This window comes from Ceratotherium simum, chromosome 24 (assembly GCF_057802395.1).
Source record: "Ceratotherium simum simum isolate JZ-2026a chromosome 24, ASM5780239v1, whole genome shotgun sequence".
Lineage (NCBI taxonomy): Eukaryota > Metazoa > Chordata > Mammalia > Perissodactyla > Rhinocerotidae > Ceratotherium > Ceratotherium simum.
This window is the reverse complement of record NC_141923.1, coordinates 46,169,348-46,192,669: the sequence shown is the minus strand read 5'-3', so window position 1 is coordinate 46,192,669 and position 23,322 is coordinate 46,169,348. Positions and strand designations below refer to the sequence as shown.

General features: G+C 40.8%; 1 protein-coding gene across 1 annotated transcript in view; it reads right to left on the bottom strand.

Annotated features, from left to right (window-relative positions):
- The window catches only part of TBPL2 (TATA-box binding protein like 2), a 33,333-nt gene extending 11,200 nt beyond the window's left edge, over positions 1 to 22,133 (bottom strand). Inside the window, exons 1-7 of the mRNA XM_014784232.1 lie at positions 22,087 to 22,133; positions 20,600 to 20,696; positions 20,180 to 20,524; positions 8,090 to 8,544; positions 7,389 to 7,476; positions 5,234 to 5,325; positions 1,724 to 1,891 (exon numbers count right to left, since the gene is read on the bottom strand). Of these exons, the coding sequence (XP_014639718.1) occupies positions 1,724 to 1,891; positions 5,234 to 5,325; positions 7,389 to 7,476; positions 8,090 to 8,544; positions 20,180 to 20,524; positions 20,600 to 20,696; positions 22,087 to 22,133 (1,292 nt within the window). The remainder of the gene's footprint in view (positions 1 to 1,723; positions 1,892 to 5,233; positions 5,326 to 7,388; positions 7,477 to 8,089; positions 8,545 to 20,179; positions 20,525 to 20,599; positions 20,697 to 22,086) is intronic.
- Positions 22,134 to 23,322: the final 1,189 nt, after the last annotated feature.

Here is a 23,322-nt window from a genome sequence, read left to right as displayed (position 1 = left end):
TGTGAGAGGCAAGAAAGAGACTAGAATGAGACAGCTGTGAGAACACAAAGAAAGCTTTCTGGCCAAATTTAAAAAGGTGGATGAGATCATAAAATTGGCTCAGAAGAACGACCCATGATGGGCCCACACCAAGTGGCTAAAAGCAGTGTATCTGATGAATTCTCATCTTGCCCTACTGGCAAGTATATCTTCTAGAAAGCAGAAGTAGTGACAAGAGGCCCTCCTACTGTTGATTTAAATCTGATCTGCAAAGAAGACAATGTTGGTGAAAAAGAAATGAAATGACACTTGGGAGGAATTCACACATCATTTTAGAGCCCTAAATGGCCGGACAGGGGAATGCTAAGTCTAGTATCGCCATGTACCTTAGATTTCAGGCAGAGATCTCTCATATGTTCAGAAAAAGTTGGTTCAGAGAAAGATAGATGGAGGCCCATGGTTGAGAATCTGAAGATGAGATGGCTCATGTGTTGAGAGTCTTAAAGGTTTTACAACGAATCTACAAGTTATGCCATGATTTAACAGAGAGAGAGATACATAAAGAGGCAATATGTCTCGCATGGGGGGCTTCCTACTGAATGAACTCAATGGTTACTTGATGGGCACTCAATAAGCATATGTCGAAAAAAAATTGATGCAGAGGAAAAAAACATACAATCAAGGGGAAAATAAACACTGCATGATGAATATCATAAAAGCTGAATCTCAGAATGAACTAAAATTTTTAAAAAGTTAGGAAAAGACAAAACAATTTTAAACTTCTGTTCAGATCATGTGTTAAAGCACAGCTATGATTCCCTATCCACTCTATTAAACAGAATGATTGCTCAAAGGCAAAGAGAAGGAAAAGTGTTGAGTGAAAGGAGTTAAGTTCAAGCTAGATCAAGAGAATTTAAGAGCATCTGTGATTCTAAGCCAGTTCAAGCACCTTGGCCCAAGTGTATATCCCAAGGAGTGGTGAGATTTGGTGTTGATCAGTCAACCTCCATCACTGCTCTCCAAGGGCCTGAGCACCACAGCAGCTGACGGAGGAAGACAAGGAGCACTGGCTGTTGGGATGGGAAGTGACATTTGAAGAAGCCAGGCAGGCTGGAGATACTCCCCCAAGGAACATAAATATGCTAAAGAAGAAATTGTGGTGGGGGATACAGCTACACAGACAAAAAGAAAACCCTCAGACAAACTCAGCAGGACAAAAACTAGATAGAATTGCCTTCACAGAATGTGCTGTGGCCATTCTTTGTCATCTTCTCTCCAACCATTTCTCTTCTCACCAGCTGTCAGCTCCTTCAAACTTGCCTACCCCGTCTCACACCCCTTCTTTCCCACCACTGCCACTACCCCCAAGCCAGGTGTGCCTGTTTTAGAAATCTACACATCAGTGGGTCTCAACTGTGGGCCTCTGGCCAGCAGCATTGGCATCACCTGCGAGCTTGTGAGAAATGCAAATTCAAGCCAAGTCATCGGTGATGCAGCCTAGGCAGGAATTGTTTAACAAGCTGTCCAGGTGTATTACTATGCAATTTAATTTTGAGAACCACTATTTCAAACAATTGGACACATATGGTCATCAATGAGGACTTAGGCATAACATTTTAACCCTTTCACCTGCTGTGCCTTTAAAAAAATTACATTTTCTCTGAAAGATACATAATATAAGCAGCCCATAATACAACTTTAATTATCTTGGTAAACTCAAAGTTAAGCTATATAACAATCATACCTACTGAACTGCTGATGGGTTAGCACCAAACCTTCCAGCCTGATGGGAAATCTCACATCACAGCTTCCAACCAGGTTCTGAATTTTAAAATTGAGGAATCTGGCAGGGAACCCAAGCTTCTGTATCACACGAGCAAACTTTCTCGCTGCAAGTTGAGACTGCTCTTCACTGGGGAGGGGCAAAAGTATTTAAAGAAGTCTTCATCACTATGTCCTCTGTACTACTTGGGCTGTATTCACACACTTCTGATTGCATGCTGAGCATCTGTACCATGCTTATCTTTCAGTGTACACTAAGGTGTAGATTTGGAGGACAAGGACCTTCCTCCTCTACTTTTGTCCCTAGCACCTTGTACAACATACAGTTGTTGAACTGAATCATAAACAGATTTGTTTTGTCATCTCTCATATACAACGTATTTTTTTCTTTTACTTGTTTTAAGTGCTAATAGATAAAATTAACTATTCCACTGGTTCTCCAAGTGTGTGCTCAGACCAGCAGCAGCATCACCACCTGAGAACTTGTTAGAAATGCAAAGTCCCAGGTCCCACCTTAGATGTGCAGGCACTCTGGGGGTGGGGCCCAGCCATCTGTGTTTTAACAAGCCCTCCAACGATTGATGCGCAATCAAGACGCAACGATTGATGTGTCTGGTCTAAAAGTGTGTGTCATTTAGATGAGAACAGTAGCAAGAGAAATCAGGACACACGCATACAGAAAAACTCACCATGAGGAAGTAAGATATGTGCCAACTGAGTAGCATAGACAGGATGTCAGGACTTGGGTGTTCATGGGACAAATTGTGAAAAAAAACCCCAAATTAAAATATATTTCAAAACCTGCCCAATTTTGCTCAGGCTTTCTCACACAATTGTCATTCAACTCATATCCAATACGTGAAAGAAAGAAATTCTTCTGACTTTGTCGCCATGTTCTAAGTGTTTGTCCTACTCCCGCCCTAATCCATGTCAGAGAATGTGAAGTCCTGAGATTTGAGGTTTATTTTTCATTCGATACTTTTCAATGGTCACTGCCAAAACAAAACAATGAGTAATAGGGGCTGCCAAACAGGGCAGGGAAATCATGTGAACTCGGCCCTCTCTCACGGGTTGTCCCCATCTTTAAGTTGAAAATCAGAAGCAGCTGACCGGTAAGCCAGATTGAAATTGTTGTTTGCCTGGACCAAAGGAAGCAGCTGATTCCCTTCCCTATCTAGATCCTTCTCAACACTGCCCCCTCTTACGCGTCTTCATTACTTCACATACTTCACCTCACTTCACGTTGCATCTCCTCATCCATTTCTAACTCCGGAAATGTCCCCAGCAAGACCATGTCCCCAAGTTAGCAATGAAATAAACTGTTTCTATTTTGAAAAACATTTCACCTAAATGACCCATTACATTTCCCATAGTGCTAGTGTTTATAAGGTCAAATTTCAAGAGTTTGCATAGCCCTGTAGTTTCTTGGGGTATTAGCTGTGACTATCACACAGAAATTCCCATTCAAACAAATAACCAAGTCTACGTACATGCTCTTGTACAGACATTAGAAAACAGATTAAGAACCTTGAAATGTCACCACCAGTGATGATACCCACTGATAAATTTGACCCTTCTGTACTTTTCCTATGCAAACACAGGTATCCCTCGCTATGCAAACTCTGGTTGTTACACCTAAAGAGAATAGGTTTGGGTAAATTGAGATAATTCTAACATCTCTTACACTAACCAAACTTTCACACCTCTCCAAAACAAGAACCAAGTACTTGTTATCGCTTATTATCTGAACTCACTATCCCAGCTTCAGTATCAGATCTTAGGAAACAAATTCAGATAGGGAAAGATACCCATGAATGTGTATGTAATATGAGCATATTTTGAAGTGAAAGTTGAATCATAAAGCTACAATTTAATTGCCTGCCCCCTCCAAACTTAACATGATGTGACCATCCTTCCAACTCAGTGTGTGTTTTAATGGCTAAACACAATTTTATTTTATGATCTAATCAAAAATCTGTTACTAGATATTTGTTTTCCCCATTTTAAACAATGCTGAAATGAACATCCCTGCAGATATCTTGCAGAGTTGTCCAATAATGACTTAAAAATGGAGATTTCTAGGTCAAAGGATACACAGACCAACAGAAGAGCCCAGAAATTTACTCTGACACATGTAAAGAAATTAACATGTAAAAACAGGTCGGGGAAAAAATGGAGTAAGAATAGATTCTTCAATAAATGTATCGGGGCATTGACTGGCCATTTGAAAAAAAATTATTTCTCTTACATCAAAATAAAATTCTAGACCTGCTCTGCCCAATATTATAGCCACTGGCCACATGTGGCTATTTAAATTTAATTAAAATGAAATATTCAGTTCCTCTGTGGTATTAGCTCTATTTGTGCTCAGTAGTCACACATGACTAGTGCTACCACAATGGACAGCACAGATATAGCACTTTTCCATCATCTAGAGAAAGCTCTAGATGAATCAAAACACCAACTTCCTTTCTTCAATACAAAGCAGGACCTAAAAAAGGCCAGAAAAATATATGGAGGTCAATGTTTATGTAACGTTATGCATGGAGAACACCTTCCTAAGCGATGAAGCCAAATGTAGCAAGCATAAAGGAAAAAATTGGATAGAGGATACACAAAAAATTTTAATTGTGTAGAAAAACCCATAAAACACTATTAACATTAATCTGGGAAAAAATATTTACAAGACAAAATGATGAAAAATACTAAAAGACAAGTATCTCCATAGATTATTAGGCAAAAAGACACAGTAGGCAGTGTATGTGCTTATGAAAAGTTCGAGTCACTAGTAAATCAAAGATAGGTAATTAAAACAACGTAACTTTTTTGCTAATTAAGTTGACAAATATAAAAAATATTAACACCCAGTGTTCAGAGAAAATGAACACGCAGTACAGCTCTAGGGCAAGAGGAAATGGTGTAACCTTTCAGGAGGACAGTTGGCTTCTCATCTTGTGACACCTCGAGGCAGGAGCAGCTCTTCCTCTGCCGGGTTAGGTGCAGGGACCTACATCAGCACGGGCTCCCTCTGCAGGAGAGCCGGGAAAGAGGTGCCTCCTACCAGATGCCTCCTGAGCTACTGCTCAAACTAATAGCCAAGAAACGTCTAACTTCCCTCCTTCAAAAAGTTTTATCTATTTATCCGCAATAAGGAAACTACGCAAAAACTACTTCCCCAGGTTCATAAGAGGCTTTATCCCTACTGTAGCTCTTTTTTTTTAATGCACCTTAAAAACAAGTTGTAACAGCTTAGTGAAGCCTCCTCAGTTTAACAGGGGGGAACTGTAAAGTAGGATATAAGTATTATAAGGCTGAATGTTTTTAACCCAAAATTTGGCATTTCATGAATTTAACTCTTCAGCAAAGAAAAATATTTTGCTTCTACTATGTGTTTTAGAACATTAATGCTATCTTGCCTTGTTTTACATACTGAATTATTTGTCTGGTAGTGGTGGAGGCTGGTTCCTCGTACCTTCTGGCTCCTGTACAGACTATTTTTCCAGAGCTAAATATGAGGGCTGTTGTCCTGGGCTCGCGGATCCTCATTATGACAGCAGCAAATCTCTGCACACAGAAGCCAAAAAGACAATTAGCCGCTGCCAGGAGTTAACACTATTCTAGCTGAAAAGCTGAGCTGGACAAGAAAATGGTCTTGAATAAACTGAAACTGGATGGGAAAACTAAAAAGTGTCTGGGTCCATTCCCCCACATCAAGATTAACTAACAAAAAGGATTACGATTCTAAAATATACTTAGAAAAAACAGGCAAGAATAATAACAGTAAAGCTAAAATATGAGTGTCTTTACATTTCAGGCCCTAAGCTAAGGGCTTTACGGGTTTTCTCTCATTTATCCTCATGCCAGGACTAAGTTGAGTCCATTATTATTCCCATTTAGTGCACAGGGAAACCAAGCAGTTATTGAACTTCTCACACTACACGGGAAATAGTAAAGTTGAGATTTAAAACCACCACTAGTCCAACTCGGTGCTTTTTACTTTGAAATACTTCCTTTCTCTTTCAAAGAGAAAGTATCAAGTATGTTACAAGCTCACCAAGACTCTAGAATGTACTAAAAAGCAGCCAAGATATAGAATATATATATTGATAGTCATGCTGACGATGAATGACAAAAAGTTGATTTGTTAAGTTCTTGCCCGCCATAGTTTTCCAAGTGTGGTCCTCAGACCAGCAGCATCGGCATCGGCAAGCCCTCCAGGTGGTGCTGATGCAGGGAAGGGCTGAGAACTACTGGCCCGCCACACTGACATGTCACTAAATGACCTCCTCCTCCTACTTGGCCTACACAGATACTTCCTTTCCCTTCTCTTCTTGCCTCCATAAAGCTGGGATGGAAACTGGGGTGGGGACTCTGCAAGACTACAAGACTCAAAGTTACTCCACAGGACCATAGATCACTCCAAGGCCAGACTGGCAATTTCAGAGTTGAAGTGTTGACAGACAGTAAAAGAACCTACACAGAGTTGGTCAAGTCCTATTATGTTTTCCAGGTGTTTACTAAAAAGGTAGCATTCTCACCCGGTACTCACTTTGTTAAATTCTTAAGGTACGTTAAGTGCTGAGCCAGAATTTCTTTGGCTGTCAAGTTCAAGTTTGGACATACCCTGAACACCGAAATAAAATGAGGGGAGAGCTGAGGATGATGTAGAATAAAATAAACTTAAAAATGCAGATTGCTCCATAGTGTGGTCAATCATTGCTGCAGCCATTAGAATCTTAGCTCATCACTGTGTTCCTGTTCTCATCATAGCCAGCTACACGAAATATGAAAAGGAAAGCCACACTGCATTTGGGTAACGTTCAGGTACTATTTAAATTCAGATGTCAGTAACAACACTACCACATCAGGAAAAACAAATACTTAACCCAAAAACAGGTGATACTGGCAAGGTCCTCTGGGTGGCTACTAATATGATCTTTCTTATCTAACTCCGTAAATTCTCCACCACCCAAGACAGTAAACTTTTCCCAGGAAGGACCATGCCTTACTCATCTTTGTATTCCTAAGCACAGAGCCCACCAAATCATTAAATGTTGATCAAATTACCAAATCTACTTCCTAGGTAAATAGGCCATTGAAAATGGGACGCCTAGCCTTGGCAAGACACAAGACAGACTCAATTTTATTAAATTGAGGGAAAAAAAATCCCTGACTCTTATATTAGTAAGTATAAGCTTGATCTTTACACTAAACAATTTAGCTTTCTCAAATAAGAGAAACTGTAAATAGAAAAAAGTGTCAGCTAGGTGGGACAACATTTAGAAAAAATTATTTCCAGAAACATGACAACATTTGAAGAAAGTTAGCATCTCCATAGTCAGGCTGAAAATTGTCATATGGAAAATTCTTTTTGGATGACAAGGGAAAGATCTTCATTTTAGGAGCTGCTCAGTCACTGCTTTATTCAGCACGGAGAGTGCGAGTATTTTTCAAAACTTCAAAACAGAGTGAGGCAATTAACCTTTCGAGTTGCCAAAAGCTTTTCACTAACAAGTTTTTCCTTTTTCAAAAATGAAAACAAAGGAATAAGTCAATATCATGATCGCATGAAGGCAAGTAAATCTAAATAGAAGCTAATTGTTGACAGGCATACTGAGAAATCTTACCTTTGGATTATATTCTACATTTCTTGCATGCAAAGCTATTTTCCTCAGATCCAGTTTACAAGCCACGTTTACAGTGGAAACTACATTCCTAAAGAAATAAGTCAATTTAGAAAACTATATCAGATATAAAAAGTGAAAAAGAATTAAAACGTTAACTTCCTCATTCCTTAGGTTGTTTATTAGAGAACTCCTAGGAGGAGAATTATTCTAAATGTGACATACATAGTAACACGGTCCCTAGTAAAATGTAAAAATCCCAAAGTGAAGTACTAAAACAGCTGTTCCTAAAATTTCATGACTAGCTGACTAAAATTAAGTTTTAAATCTTTTTCAAAATTATGCCTCAAAAACACAAAGCACAATGCCAATTTGCAAATCGAATTCAATTTTACATCTTTATATTGTGTTTATCCAACCCAAACCACAATTTTCAGCAACTACAGTGCTTTAGTATAAATACAATTCTTCAAGAACGTGTATACTCTTAACTGCCTCTTAAGAGATCAAGAGTTAGTGCTTCGTTTTACAGATAACCAAACTGTCTAAAGCTATAATCCACTAAGAACTGATAAAACCAAGAATAATGAAATCTGAAATTCTATTTCTTACACTATTATTCTGAAATTAGTTGTCATCACATTCAGGAATATAAAACGTGTAACCAGAAGCATCACTCATTTAAAAAAAACCCAATAACTTACTGTAGTTGAGGCACAATTCCAGAACACTCTGAAACAGAGGTCATTGATGTCATGGGAGTTATGGATGCCAGAGGCAAGGAGTTTGATTTCTCAAGAGAGGGCTGGACTGAGTCAGCGTCACCAGTATCACCAGCATCACCACGTGAATGGGAATTTGACCAACTGCTGCTGTGTAAGTCCAGGCCAACGTCCTGTTCACTGGGTAACGGCTGACTTTGAGTTTCACAACTGTCTTCAATTTCATGCTTGTTTCTAATGACAGTCTGGTCTTTATTTTCTTGGATAAGTTCACCTGATGGGAAGCTAAGATTCACAGATGAAAAACTCCCAGATGTTTCTTCGACTTCTTTAAAAAGTGAACTAAACACAATCTCTGGATTGGATGGATGAAGTGTGAACACATCATCAGGCACAGTTGGGCTGAGTTGGGGTGACCCAGGCAGGGTGAGGTCACCCTAGACCGTTCCCAAAACAGACAGACAAAACACAACAAACAGAACACCACGTCACACCAAAGGGATACACTATGGTGGCAGGCGAGGTGGCAGGGTGAGAGGCAGTTCAAGGCAGCTTCTAGTCATGCCCTGCCTCTTCCCACAAAGCATCACTGAAGCTCTGCTATAGCAGAAAAGCACACTTAAAAGAAATAGGAAAGCATACCTTAAAATGCAGGAAAAAAGCTTTTTTTATAAAATGTTTGTCCTACTTTAGTTGTTCCGTAGTAAGCTGCCTCTCTGAACCCAATTTTATAACTCTCTGTGGCATCAGTAACTTTTGTAACTCTCTCTCTTTTGTAACTCTCTCAATAGAGCCACAGTGGTCTAAATTGTGTGTACTTTGAAGAGAATAGATTTACTGTACTCCTTAAGTTGATTATCAACTTTAGTTGATTTAAAGATTGTAGAGTTTTAAATTCATATTTTAAAGAGAAGAACAATAAGTAAGGAAGTTGAAGATATAGTCTTGTGTGCTAATCAAGATTCCACTCAAGACCCATCATTATTTCTTCTAGTCAAAGAAGAGATAAGAAAACATTCTAGTTACACAAATTCACAATAGGAAACACATTATTGAAATTTAAATGGCAAGAACAGTTTAACTCAACGTATTGTATTTCCAGTCCAGGGCAGGCTGCTCAGCTGCCATTACCATCAACTGAGGGAAGCAGCAGATGTACAAGTCATGGGCTTGGTTACGGAAAAAAAAAAAAAAAAAAAATCAATTACCTTCGTACATATATTACCACCTGCTGCGCCTGAGTTGCAGGGCTCAATTCTAGATTGAGCACTGCCTGCAGGATGACCTCATCCCTTAGAAGATCTTTCTTCTGACAACTGAACAGTCAAGAATGCCTTGTGTTGCATCTTCTCAGTGACAAAGCTGCTTCAGCTAAGATACAATGGCTAGATCCTTTTGCACTGTTCTGTTACTAGAAGTCTGGCAGATGGCAGGGGTGACTAACTGTTCAAAGAAAACACTTAGAAGAGTGTAGTTCTTCTCTTGAAATAAGATTTTGTTTTGAACTATGTAATTAGCCTCCATTTCCCCCTCTCCCCCCACAGTATGGCCCTAAGAAAAGTGAGGTGGGGACAACGGCCCTGATTCCTCTCCATTGTTTCCTTGGCTTCTCCTGTCCTAGCTGGAAAGGATCTCAGCTGCCAATTTACACTAAAGCACTAATAACTGCAACAATCAGTGTCTCCCCTCTTTTTCCCTGTTACAGCAGGGGACAAAGCTCTCACCCAGGGAAATTAAACTTCAACAAGGAATTGAAGGCAATGGCAACAAGATATTGAAGGGAGATGTTTTATGGCGACGGAACCTTGACAGCCCCCCTTTTGAGTTCACCTGTAGGAACACACCTCAGGGGATGTGCGTCTAGGGGAGTCACTGCATCCTTGGCCTTGTATCTGAAGAAACTTTTTGTTAAACTATTTTTGCAGAACCATCAACTCATCTTTCCAGAACCTCTCCTGTGTGGGCTCCCCTTTGCTATGTTAAATGCTATGGGATTTCACTATTTCTACTGTTGGGGCCCAGGGCAGGCTACCCCAAAACATCCCACAATAGCATATGATTATTTTGAATTAAAGTTACTTGAAAAGCAAAGAGGGCACTCTGACCCTCCTGTCTCTGTTCCCTCTGAAATCTCCCACACGAAAGGTGCTCTCCCCGCATCCTTATCACCAGAGCTACGAATTCAGGGCTGAGAAACTTATATAAACAAATCTTGCTAATTTACTACCTCAAACCTAAACTCTGCTTAAATTCCTCACAAATTACATACCTCAAACCTTAGTTTCTTTGTCCTGTCATGCCTCACAGCTTTATTGTTTCTTTGTGTAAAATATATATATACTGCCTGCTTTGTTCACTCGCCGAGCATCATTGTTCTATTATCTCCAATACGTACCTATTAAACTGGGTTTTTCTCCTGTTAATCTGGTCTTGTGTCAATTTTATTACTAGTCTAGCCATAAGAACACAAGAAGGGTAGAAGGGGGGAACTTCTCCCACCCTGACAGTTTTGGTGAGCCAGCCAGGAGACTCACTGGCTGGGAAACTGCTTTCTCCCTGAGGCTTGCTGCAGCTAAGAGATCCTGGACATCTACACAAGCTGGCAAAAAAGTAAGCCTTCTCACCTTGTTAGCCTCCCAGATCTCTGTCTGCAGAATCTGATGGGAACAAAAGTGGTGCGAGTTTTTCTGTCTGTAGATTTAATTTTCTTTCCCCCCGCAAAGCCCCAGTAGATAGTTGTATGTCACAGCTGCACATCCTTCTAGTTGCTGTATGTGGGACGCGGCCTCAGCATGGCTGGAGAAGCTGTGCCATCGGTGCGCGCCCGGGATCCGAACCTGGGCCGCCAGCAGCAGAGCGCACGCACTTAACCACTAAGCCACGGGGCCAGCCCTCTGTCTGTAGATTTAGATTAGCAGGAGAAAATATTTGTGAAACTAGTTTCTTGGACGAGTACTCTTGATTTTGCTGATCCTCTCCTCCAGAGATGGGCCTTGGTCTCCACAGCTGGAGGACGCACATGCATCTGGCAGGCAGCCAAGCAGGCTGTGGATCTGAGCTCAGGGACTCTCAACATCCTATTCTGTTCAAAAAGGGGAAAATGTACTTTCCTGTATTTTGGAACAGCTGCTTAGAACAGGGCACCTCATAGTTCCTAGGCTAACTCTGGCAGTGAACTTTTTGGATCTGGTGAGGACAACATCCTTTGTACTCTCCTTCAGGGACACCTCTTGTGTCCATGGTTAAGCCATAAAAAGGCTTATTGGTTTGGGTCACTGCTAAGATCCTAATCCTACTCATCAATGGCCAGACAATGGATCCTTTAAACTAGAAAAACTAAGTTGGAAAAAGAATTTTTTCAGAGAGCACTCATATTGGTATAACGGCTAGCCATTGAGACTCCCTTAATATGAAGGAAAGACAGAACAAAAATCAAAGCCCACTCAGACCCCTTATTTGCCTTCAGACATTTGCAGCTATTGTAAAAAAAAAATAAAAATAAATAAATAAAAATCAGGATATGGGAAGTACAATTGTCCAGCACTTAAGAAGAAAAAGGAAAATTATATAATTTAACAGCTAGAATTAGGGGCTGCCTAACAAGATGAGAGAACAAAAAATTTAGACTTACTACAAAAATCCAACATAAAGGCTCTTTTTTGTGTGTGTGAGGAAGATCAGCCCTGAGCTAACATCCATGCTAATCCTCCTCTTTTTGCTGAGGAAGACCGGCTCTGAGCTAACATCTATTGCCAATCCTCCTCGTTTTTTTTGTTTTCCCCCCAAAGCCCCAGTAGATAGTTGTATGTCATAGTTGCACATCCTCCTAGTTGCTGTATGTGAAGTGCAGCCTCAGCATGGCCGGAGAAGCGGTGCGCCGGTGCGTGCCCGGGGTTCGGGCGGCCAGTAGCGGAGCATGCGCACTTAACCGCTAAGCCACGGGGCCGGCCCAAGGCTCTTTCTTAAAATCCGGCCCCACTTGCCTGTTTTAGCTTCCTTTTCCTTCCCGATTTACAGACAGCACCCAGCCTAATCTCCAGGAGTATACAGGTTACTTATGTAAATGCTGAAGGCCAGAAAATGACTTTAACAGAAGCACCTGGGACAGGCAGTAAAGCTCGCTTTGCTGGGCTCTACTATTAGGTTCTGCCAGCTTCAGGCCTTCCTGCGCAATATCCTTTGCAGATTTATCCTAGAACCCCTTCGCAGGGAATTCATGCCCCCTGGACAACAGCCCTTTTACCTCTACTCAATGGCCACTCTGTAAAGCCCCATCAAGAGACGAGAATAAAATTTCATGTTGTCCCTTCCTTTCTAATCCAGACCCACTGGTTATTGACTCTTTCTCTCCCAGGGGTAACTATTGCCTTCCTGCTTGTCTCGTTTCGTGTCTGCTTGACTTAACTTTCTGCCTGCCTGGGACAAGTAGGCTGTCAGTCCTTTCTTTTGGTTATCTTTGGGAATGGTGCTGGATCTTTGGAAGGTAATAAACTTTAGGGACACCTCTTAGGTCCATGGAGTTGTTTAACGCTGCCAGAAATATTAACTCTTTGTCCCAGCTGAAAACCGACAAGATATTTAGAAGGATTTTTTTTCAGTAGTTCTATGGTCAAAAATTGGCCAAATTGAAAGCTGATATTTAGAGCCTGATACCAATTTTTTTTTTTTATAGGCCTTCTTCCCTAAGTTAAAATCAAACTATGTACCCAGAGGAAAAGAAACAAATTAGGGATAATGTAACTGGATGAGTAGATCAACCTATAATATCATTTAAGTTACAACCCAATTTCTGAGGAAATGAGAGCAACCGTCCTCATCTTACAAATCTTTGCAAAACTGAAAATGCAGCTCTAAAGCCAGCTCCGATTCCACCCATTCCCTTCCACCAATCCCAAAACCTCCCCAATTTATCTCAAAACGCTTGTAACCTTTCTGAGAACTCTTATTTAGATCAGCTCCAACTCCTAAGACTGAAGGAAAAATTACCCTGAAACTCCTAGGAAAAAACAACTTGCATTTTTTTCCTCTCTGTCCTTTAAAGTTGTCAATTTTACCGCGTCTTTGAATGTAAACACCCCAGAAGATACCAGCCCACAATTGCCTGAGATCTAGGCAATTGGCTAGCTTAATCAGTCAAGTCTGAAGTTAAAAAGAGGGAAAAATGTTTCATTTTAAATGCAGGCTGCTAGAGAGGCTCTTTCACCCCAAGTCTAATTCACAGCCTCCTTGTCTAAGGCAAATAAAAATTTTAAGTCTTCCCCAGGGCCAGCCCCGTGGCTTAGCGGTTGCATGCCCAAGCTCCGCTACTGGCAGCCCGGGTTCGGATCCCGGGCGCGCAGCAACGCACCGCTTCTCGGGCCATGCTGAGGCCGCGTCCCACATACAGCAACTAGAAAGATGTGCAACTATGACATACAACTATCTGCTGGGGCTTTGGGGAAAAAAAAGGGAGGAGGATTGGCGATGGATGTTAGCTCAGGGCTGATCTTCCTCACACACACAAAAAAAGTCTTGCCCACAAATGTTAAAAATCCCTTTTAAGTAGGTAACCTTAATTTGTTCCATCTGCTAGAGACATTTATAAACTAATGAGTCTTGTATTGTACCTAAGTCATGGCTGAAATTTTAAAATAAAAGCTATAAGATCTGTTTGTGTTTATCTCTATATGTATGTTATAGATATGGCATTTTTCTACCTCCCAATGGTATTATCAAAATTAATTTCTAAAGAGCTCTAAGTAACTTTAAGTGCTTATATAAATTATTTCTAAATATAATAGAAACTAACCCAAATGTTTTCCAAGTTAACATGATATAAAATAATCTTTGGTAAATGAAAGTTTGTTTCAGTTTGTTGGCTAACAGGCATGTCTTCAGTTATCAGCATTACAAGCAACTTTTATTCTACCTTGGGTTGTTAGTCAAATAAGTTCACATTATCTCTGTTACAAAATTTGTCAACAAATAACTTGAGATGATGGCTAACTGCTTTAATGTCTCATGAAATTTTCAGGAATAATCTAAGTATGATTGTTAAGAACAAATGAATTACACAGATGTTAATTCACTAAGAATTTTGAGATGCAATAATTATATTTTATGGCATGTGTACTTAAAAATAAATTCAAGTCTTTTTGATGGCTTAAAACTTTAGAGTTTTACTAGGTAAGGTTGAATGATGAAAAGTTCATTGACTATCTAGATCATTTCCAGGTAAGATAAAATAGTAAAACATTATTTACTGAACAGAGGTTTATCTACTTTTGGCTTCTTATTACAGAAAAACTAAAAGACAAATTTGGGTCCATTAAAAAACATGTTTTGTGCTTTATTGGAAAATTGCACTATGAGAAAAATGTTTCTACAAATTATAAAATGTATTCATAAAATTGCCAATCTAAAGAATATGGGCATAACATACAGTTTACAATTGCTTACTTCTTAGTTTCCACTAGAAATTAAGGTTTCTAAGGTTAAGAATTCTAATTGATATATGTAATTAAAGCTACTAAAAATAAAGAAAATCTCTGTATGCAAGGATAATAATATTTATGTTTTTGGTAAAAAAAAAAGATATGAGGAATGGAGATGCATTTTTGTTGAGGGGGGAAAAAAAAATCTTGTCCCAAAATAAAGCTGGTTATTTCTGAATAAAAAAACAAGGGACAAACTAAAATGGACATAGAAAGTTATGGAAGGTTTATAGAAAAGAAATCTTTGGAAATGGCTTTTATGTGTGGGCAGTGCTAACTAAAAGTAGAATGAATTTAATTACATGAATGAGTTTTAATATCAAAAGTAATCTGGTATGAAATTAAAAAAATTTTTTAATTTTCTTGTTTCCTTATAAAAAAGAGCAAGAGGAAAATCTTACCTTGTGTGGTCAAGTTAACTAAAATTAAATTATTTTAAGAATTTTTAAAATAAGCTTTAATATCAATAGTGTACTTATATAAAACTGGAACTTAATTTTCTTTTCCTCTTTTAAAAGAACAAAGTATTCTTAGAATATTGATCTGCTCCTGATAAGAGATTATGAATGGTTCTTCTGTACCTTTTTGTGTTTCATCAGAACTGTTTCCTGTGCTTTATGTTAAAAGCTGAGTCTTTTCTATTAAAAAGAGCTAAGGTTGTGCAGCAATGTAACCTATGTTTGTCTTTGAAATCTTTTTGTCATTTTGGTTAAATAATTAAATATTAAATTTCATAATAATCTGTGATCCTATTTAGGCAAGTGTTTTAAAACCTCTGTGATATTTCTTGACTAACTTCCCAAAATCAGATTCTAAATGAAGTTTTTTTGACCTCCAGCTAACTTTGGGATTTTTCAGAGGATCCCTGAAACATCTCAAAAGATTTGTATATAACATCTATGTATATAACATTTATAACATCTCCTTATAAACAGAGGGATATCAAACTAATTAGGCTTGTATGATGTTAAATTACATGGGCAGCATTGTCAAATAAGAAATAACATTAAGCCTTCTTTATGTTGTATCTGTATATTTTATAAGAGTTCCAGATTCCTAGTAGTCTACTATGTCCTGGTATAAAATGTTGTGTGTCATCAAAATTAAGGCTTAACTAAAAGGACTGATCTAAATATCAGAAAAGCACCGTAGGGGGCTGGCCCAGTGGTGTAGTGGTTAAGTTCGAGTGTTCCACTTTGCTGGCTCGGGGTTCACGGGTTCAGACCCTGGGCGTGGACCTACTCGTGGCTCATCAGGCCATGCTGAGGCGGCGTCCCATATAGAAGAGCTACAACTCTACAACTGTGATACACAACTATGTACTGAGGCTTTGGGGAGAAAAAAGAAAAAGAGGAAGATTGGCAACAGATGTTAGGGCAGGGCCAATCTTCCTCAAAAAAACCAAAAAAGGCACCTTAGCTGACTTTCATGCAAAGGCAGCAAAAACAGAATCTATAAAGGTTATGACACATGTGGATGAAGTCCATTCAGCTTCTGCAAAAAAATTGACCCCTCATTGCCAGACTTTTGCCACCCTGCTGTCCTTGTAACATGGCAACAGTCTGCTGAATCAGAGAAATTAAGATGGGTAAACAATAGCTATAAATTAGATAGTCAGGACTATGGGAAACCCAAGATGGCCACTTGGTTCTTTCCAGATTCCTGGAAAACCCCATTTTTCAGTTTTTACATTCCTTCTCCCACTATAGGAACAACTATTTCTGTCCCCAGAGGCCTCAGAACTCCTCCGCCAGGTCTTTTGAGCATCTGCAGCTGGGCTTCATTCAATGCCACTTAGTATGGGTTGTCAGTACGTTCTTGTTGTTGTATGTATGTTTTCTGGTTGGTTTGAAGCCTTCTCTTGTCACAAAGCTGATAACCTCACAGTTGCAAAGAAAACTTAGAAAATGTGTTTCCCACTCAGGGTGTACCTTCCACAATCTCCAGTGATCGAGACACCCACTTCACTGGGCAAATCATACTAGCCTTAACAAAAACCTCGCAAACTACTTGGAATTATCACTGTTCATATCACCCTCAATCATCAGGCAAAGTTGAGAGAACTAATGGAAAAACTGGATTCAAGCAGAACAAGAATTACATTGGACTAAATGCACTGATGAGGATGATTATAATTTGTGACTTTTTGTCTGAAATATTATTATTTTTTTTTAAGTCTTTTGTTTTTCCAGATGCTCTTTCTCAACAGCCCCTTCTCCTCTCTCCCTCTCCCAAAGTGGCTAACTCTTCCTCATTCTTCATATCTCAGCTCAGATGTCACTTCCTCAGGGAAGCCCTCCTTGACCTCCCCACCCCACACTAGGTTAGCTCCCCCACACTGTTATACTTTTTTGGTGTGTGTGTGAGGAAGATCAGCCCTGAGCTAACATCCATGCCAATCCTCCTCTTTTTGCTGAGGAAGACTGGCCCTGAGCTAACACCTATTGCCAATCCTCCTTTTTTTTCCCCCCAAAGCTCCAGTAGATAGTTGTATGTCACAGTTGCACATCCTGCTAGTTGCTGTATGTGGGACACCGCCTCAGCATGGCCAGATAAGCAGGCCGCCAGTGCGCGTCTGGAATCCGAACCCAGGCCACCAGTAGCGGAGCGCGAGCACTTAACTGCTAAGCCACGGGGCCCACCCCTGTTATACTCTTTCATAGCACCATGTGCTTCTCTGCAGAACATTCTCATGATTATTATTAATGCATTAGTTGTAAAGTTAGTCGTTCAATATTTATATTCCCCAGCCAGAATGTCACCTATAAGAAAATTTTGTTTTCTCTTAAGCTATCTATGACTTACAGCAATTTGGTGAATTATACCTTTGTAAGCAGAATTGAAACAATTACTTTTTCTACCTACCTGATCCCTCCAGAATTCAGAAACTCTCAGTGAGCATTCTTATTTTCATAACAATATATTTATTTGCATAAGTTCAATAATAATCTGTTCTCCTTATAACAGCACACAATTGGAAACATTGGTTACATTACCAAGGCTTTGACTGGGATGTCACGCTTGAAAGAGGCATGTGTAAACCAGATATGACCAAACAGCTTTAAGGAATCAAGGTTGCCTTCATGAAGCTAACAAAGCCCCTTGCGGGGGAAACAAAACCGCAGCCTGGTACCTTACTTCCAGGGTTCCTGACAGCCTAATCAGGTGTAAGAACCTCAAGATATGGGTCGGCCCCGTGGCTTAGCAGTTAAGTGTGCACGCTCCGCTACTGGCGGCCCGGGTTCGGATCCTGGGTGTGCACCGACCACCGCTTCTCCGGCCATGCTGAGGCCGCTTCCCACATACAGCAACTAGAAGGATGTGCAACTATGATGTACAACTATCTACTGGGGCTTTGGGGAAAAACAAAAAGGAGGAGGATTGGCAATAGATGTTAGCTCAGAGCCGGTCTTCCTCAGCAAAAAGAGGAGGATTAGCACGGATGTTAGCTCAGGGCTGATCTTCCTCACAAAAAAAAAAAAAAAAAAAAAGAACCTCAAGATATGTTGGCAGCCTCAGGAAAAGAGGAATTCACCCAAATGTACAGGTATTGCAGGTGGAATAGTTGGCTTGGCTTCTCAGCCTCAAGAGGCTATTAGAGATTCAATCTGGAAATTCCTTACGAAAAGTTCCAGGGGCCGGCCCCATGGCCTAGTGGTTTAGTTCGGTGCGTTCTGCTTCAGCGGCCTGGGTTTGCTTCCCAAGCGTGGACCTACACCACTCGTCAGCAATGCTGAGGTGGCAACCCACATACAAAATAGAGGCAGACGGGCACAGATGTTAGCTCAGGGCCAATCTTCCTCAGCTAAAAACAAAAAATTCCAGCAAAGCAAATTTAAAAGAGCCTATATGATCAATCACTCTTCTTGCTGTACTTATGTAAATAACTAAGCCAAGTTTATTGAAACTAAACTTATTTTGCAAACAAATTAGTCTTAATTTGACTCTTTTTGATTACAATAAGGGTGATTTTAGAGAGAAAAAGTATGTTTCCATAGAAACCATAACACACACTTGTAGATATTAGATTCTAGTGCTGTTAATTTTCTTTGAAGTTTTGTTATTTACCCAAAAACTGGAGTGGATCCTCAATTCTTCTCATTTCCTCAAATATTTGGCTACAACTCTCCAAACTAACATTTCCAATTTTTCTCCCACTTTTGACTTGGAATCATTAAGAACTAAAGCTGCCCGTTCCCTGAAGCCCTGCAAACTGAAGCTGAACAACTTGATACAAACTTGCGAGATGGCCACAACAGCCCGTGTTTACACAACCTTTGTGCCTGTTGCTGAGTAAGCCACTCAGCAAGTTTACCTGAACACCCAATAACATCAGAGATATTTCAAACTGCAAAAGATGCTTTGACCCTGACGTCTAGACATCTTCTTGACTGGCTGTCCCCTAGGCTCAGAAACTGGTTTACAATTTGCTCAAACCTAATGGTTTGAGCTTTTCTTTGTTTCCATAGAAATGCCTCTTATTAAGTACCTGATTGGTTGCACCATAGACCTAATTTTGGGAGCCCACCTGCATCACTGCCTCATAAAATGAGATACAACTGTTTAATTGAACTGACATTAATGAACTGATCAATTCAATGAAATAATGGAACAATCTACGGCCTCAATTTTTAATATGTGAAACTTCCAGGGAAGTTTCTGAGGAGGGAACTGCTGGGGCCCAGGCCAGGCTGCCTCAAAATATCCCACAATAGCATGCTGACTATTTGGAATTAAAGTTACTTGAGAAGCAGAAATGGCATGTCCTGTCTGTTTCCCCTGAAAGCAGGAAATAAATCTCCCGTGTGAAAGGTGCTCTCCCGGCATCCTCATCCCCTGAGGGAGGGAATTCAGGGCGGAGAAGTCTGTATAAACAGATCTTGCCAATTTACTACCTCATGCCCAAACTCTGCTCAAAGTCCTAATTGTGTACCTCAGACCTAAGTTTCATTGTCCTGTCATTCCTCACGAACTTGTTTCTTTGTGTGAAGGATATACCCACTGCCTGCTCTGTTCACTCTGAGCATCATTTTCACGAGTCTCTCATGGACATGTAGTTAAATTGGGTTTTTCTCCTATTCATCTGGTCTTGTGTCAATTTTATTATTAGTCCAGCCACAAGAGCACAAGAAGGTAGAAGGGGGGAGTTTCCCCCTCCCTGACACTACCTCGGCACTAATCCTCGTCTATTTAAAAGTCTGCCCCCACCCCCAAATACGTTGCTCTCTTGCTTTTCTCTGGAAGACTCCTTCCTCTCTTTTCTACAATACTTCACTCTAAAGATTTTTCAAATTATAAAAAAACAAAAACTTAAGAATCACAAACTGAAAGAAGCCACAGGTGCCTCCCGTTCACATCCTGGATTCACACTACAAGGGGTTCGAGTTCCGGTTGGCAACATTGGGCAAGCTATTCCATCTCTGGAAGCTTCTACTTTCCAACTGAAAGACGGGGATAATCACGCCCACCTCTTAAGGTCGCTAGCAGTTTTATAAGAGCTAACACAGGCAAAGCCCTTAGGGCGCAGGACTTGGCGCTCAGCAGCAGGGCAGGGACGCGGGTCCTGACTTGGGGACAGTGGCTGCACTCTCCGACTCACCTGGGCGGCGCGCTGGTCCAGGCAGAGCTCCAGGTACGCCTCCTCCTCCATGCGCAGAGGTCCCACTGCGGGCAGGGCTGGGAGCGGAGCCCGGGGAAGCACTCCGGCGAGTCGAGCTGCCGCGGAGCCCGACCGGGCGTGCGGGGCCAAGAAGCCATTTATCAGCCCCGCAGCCCCGCGGGGCGAGGCGGGCGGGGCCGGGCGCGCGCCGCGGGTCCCCGCCTGGAGCCTCAGCCCCGGCCCTCCACGCTCCTGCAGACGGCGCAGGTGAAGTGATGAGCCAAGGAGGGAGATGGAGAACTCAGCGCCAGGCCCACGGGCCACTAGGAAGGGGGAGGGCTGGGGCTGGGAGGGGACAGGGGGAGGGGGGAAGGGAGCAGAGGGGGGGCGTGCAAGAAGGCGGGAGGGAGGGCTCCTCACCAGGTTGCCGTCACCGCACCCTGCCCGCAGCAGAGAAGCCCCTCGACCTGCAGATCTGGAGATTTCCTTCAGTAGCTGCCAATGCTGCCTTTGCTTCCTGGGAGAGAAGGTCTCGTGTTAGTAGCGTAAAAAGTGAACGCGTCGGACAGTGAGAAAATAAAGGATTTTTTTTCTTTTAAGTGAAATTTTTTTTTCTAATCCTGAGCAGGGAGAGTGGAATATGAGGCACCTGACCTAGTCAGGTGTAGTACTTTTATGGTATGATTACTTCTCGCCTTCAAATCCCAAGTGGTTTTTCTCCAATCACAGAGAATTCCGGCTAATGCTACATTCAAAGGAGTGTGTTGCTGCACAGTTAGGGTTGAGGCAGCTCAAGAAGATAATGCAAAACCAAATATTCAGAGAGCTTCCTCTTTCTTGAAATCATTATTGTAATTTTCAGTGCCTCAGCTTTCCTAAGAACTTAAATATGCAGAATGGTTCAATAAATGTAATTGATACTTTTTCTGTAAGATATTTCAAAATGTACATGGAGACACTCATAAAATGTCTTTCCTACTAGACAATACTATCTGAGAGCGGGAATTTTGATGACTTATCTTTGTGTCTCTGTACCAAGCTCATAGATGATCAATACAACTTGATTGGTGAGTGAAACTGTTCTCAGAAGGGAGCACAGGGAGCACATTATAGTAGAGATGGATGGAGATGGCTCTGACCATCAGATCACAATAGGAATCATATAGAATTTCTAATCAAGAAAATAGGAAACATCTTGATAAAGCCAGAATCTTATGTAATGGTTTATAATGATATATAATTATGTTAAATGAGATAGCCTACAGAGAATATTTAGCACGGTACCTGCCTAGTAGCTCTTAGTAGTGTTATTAGACTATTATGGACTGAATTGTGTCCACCTCTTCCCCCAAATTCACGTGCTGAAGCCCTAGTCCAATATGACTGGTGTCCTTATGAGAAGAGAGAGGGAGACACCAAAGATGTATATGCATAGAGAAAAATGCCCTGTGAGGACACAGTGAGAAGGTGGCCATCTGCAGGCCCTAGAGAGTGGCCTCAGGAGGAACCAACCTGCTGACGCCTCCATCTTGAACTTCCAGCCTCCAGAATGGTGAGAAAAATAGATTTCTGTTGTTTAAGCCGTTCGGTCTGTGGTATTTTGCCATGGCAGCCCTAGCAGACTAATACATTGACTTATTAATTGTCTCATATGTGGTAGGCAGAATTCTGAGAGGGTCCCCCAAATTCCTGCCCTCTGATGCATACACAGCTTCTCCCAGTTATTCAAACATGAATCTAGGTGCTGCTCTAAAGGGATTTTGCAGATCTAATTAAGGTCCCAAATCAGTCAACTTTAAGAAAGAGAGAGAGATTTATCCTGGGTGAGCCTGAGCTAATCAGGTGAGCCCCTAAATGAAACTGGGCTCTTCCTTGGGAGGGAGATTCAAAGCATGAGAAGGACTTACCGTGAGTGAGATTCTCCATTGCTGGCTTTGGAAGTGGGTGGAGCCATGTTGCAAGGAAAGTGGTTGACCTGTAGGAGCTGAGAGTGACTCCATTTGACAGCCAGCGAGGAAAAGGAGACCTCAGTCCTGTAGCTGCGAGGAGCTGAATTTGGCCAACAACAAAGAAAGGGGCCCCAGAAAGGAGCTCAGCCTGGCTAATACCTTCATTTCAGCCTTGTAGGCCCTGAGCAGAGAACCTAGTCGTGCTGTGTCCAGACTTCTGACCTGTAGAACTGTGAGCTTGTAAATCGGGGTTGTTTTAAGCTCCTAATTTGTGATAATCTGTTACTTAGAAATAGAAAATAAATACATCATAAATTATGAATAAGAGATAGGGACACAGATTTGCAGTGATCTGCAGTACAAATGATACAGCAAATGAATAAAATGTTAACCATAAGCAAATTTGGGTAAAGGGTATATGAGTGTTCCTTGTACTACTTTATTTTTGTAACTTTTTAAAGTTTGAAATTATTTCCAAATAAAAAGTTTCAAAATAAAAGATGAGTGACTGTTTTTGTGGATGTTTTCAGTTGTGTTTTGGTGACAGTTAATTTATCCAAAATCTTAAATTTTTCTACAGTCATGTGTCACTTAACAATGGGGATGTGTTCTGAGAAGTGCATGGTTAGGTGATTTCGTCATTGTGTGAATGTCATAGAGTGTGCTTATACCTACATGGTACAGCCTACTACACACCTAGGCTACATGGCCTAGCCTATTGCTCCTAGGCTACAAACCTGTACAGCATGTTACTGTACTGAATACTGTAGGCAACTGTAACAGAATGGTATTGTGTATCTAAACATATCTAAGCATAGAAAAGGTACAGTAAAAATATGGTATAAAAGATTAAAAATAATGCACCTGTACAGGGCACTCACCATGACTGGAACCCACAGGACTGGAAGCTGCCCTGGGGGAGTGCGTGAGTGTGGAGGCCAGGACGTCACTGTCCACTGCTGTGCACTTTATAAACACTGCACACTTAGGCTACACTAAATTTATTTAAAAAATGTTTCTTCAATAATAAATTAACCTTAACTTACTGTAACTTTTTTACTTTATAAACTTTGTAATTTTTTTGACTTTTTGACTCTTGTAATAACACTTAGCTTAAAACACACATTGTACAGCTGTACAAAAATACTTTATAGCCTTATTCTATAAACTTTTTTATATTTTTAAATATTTATT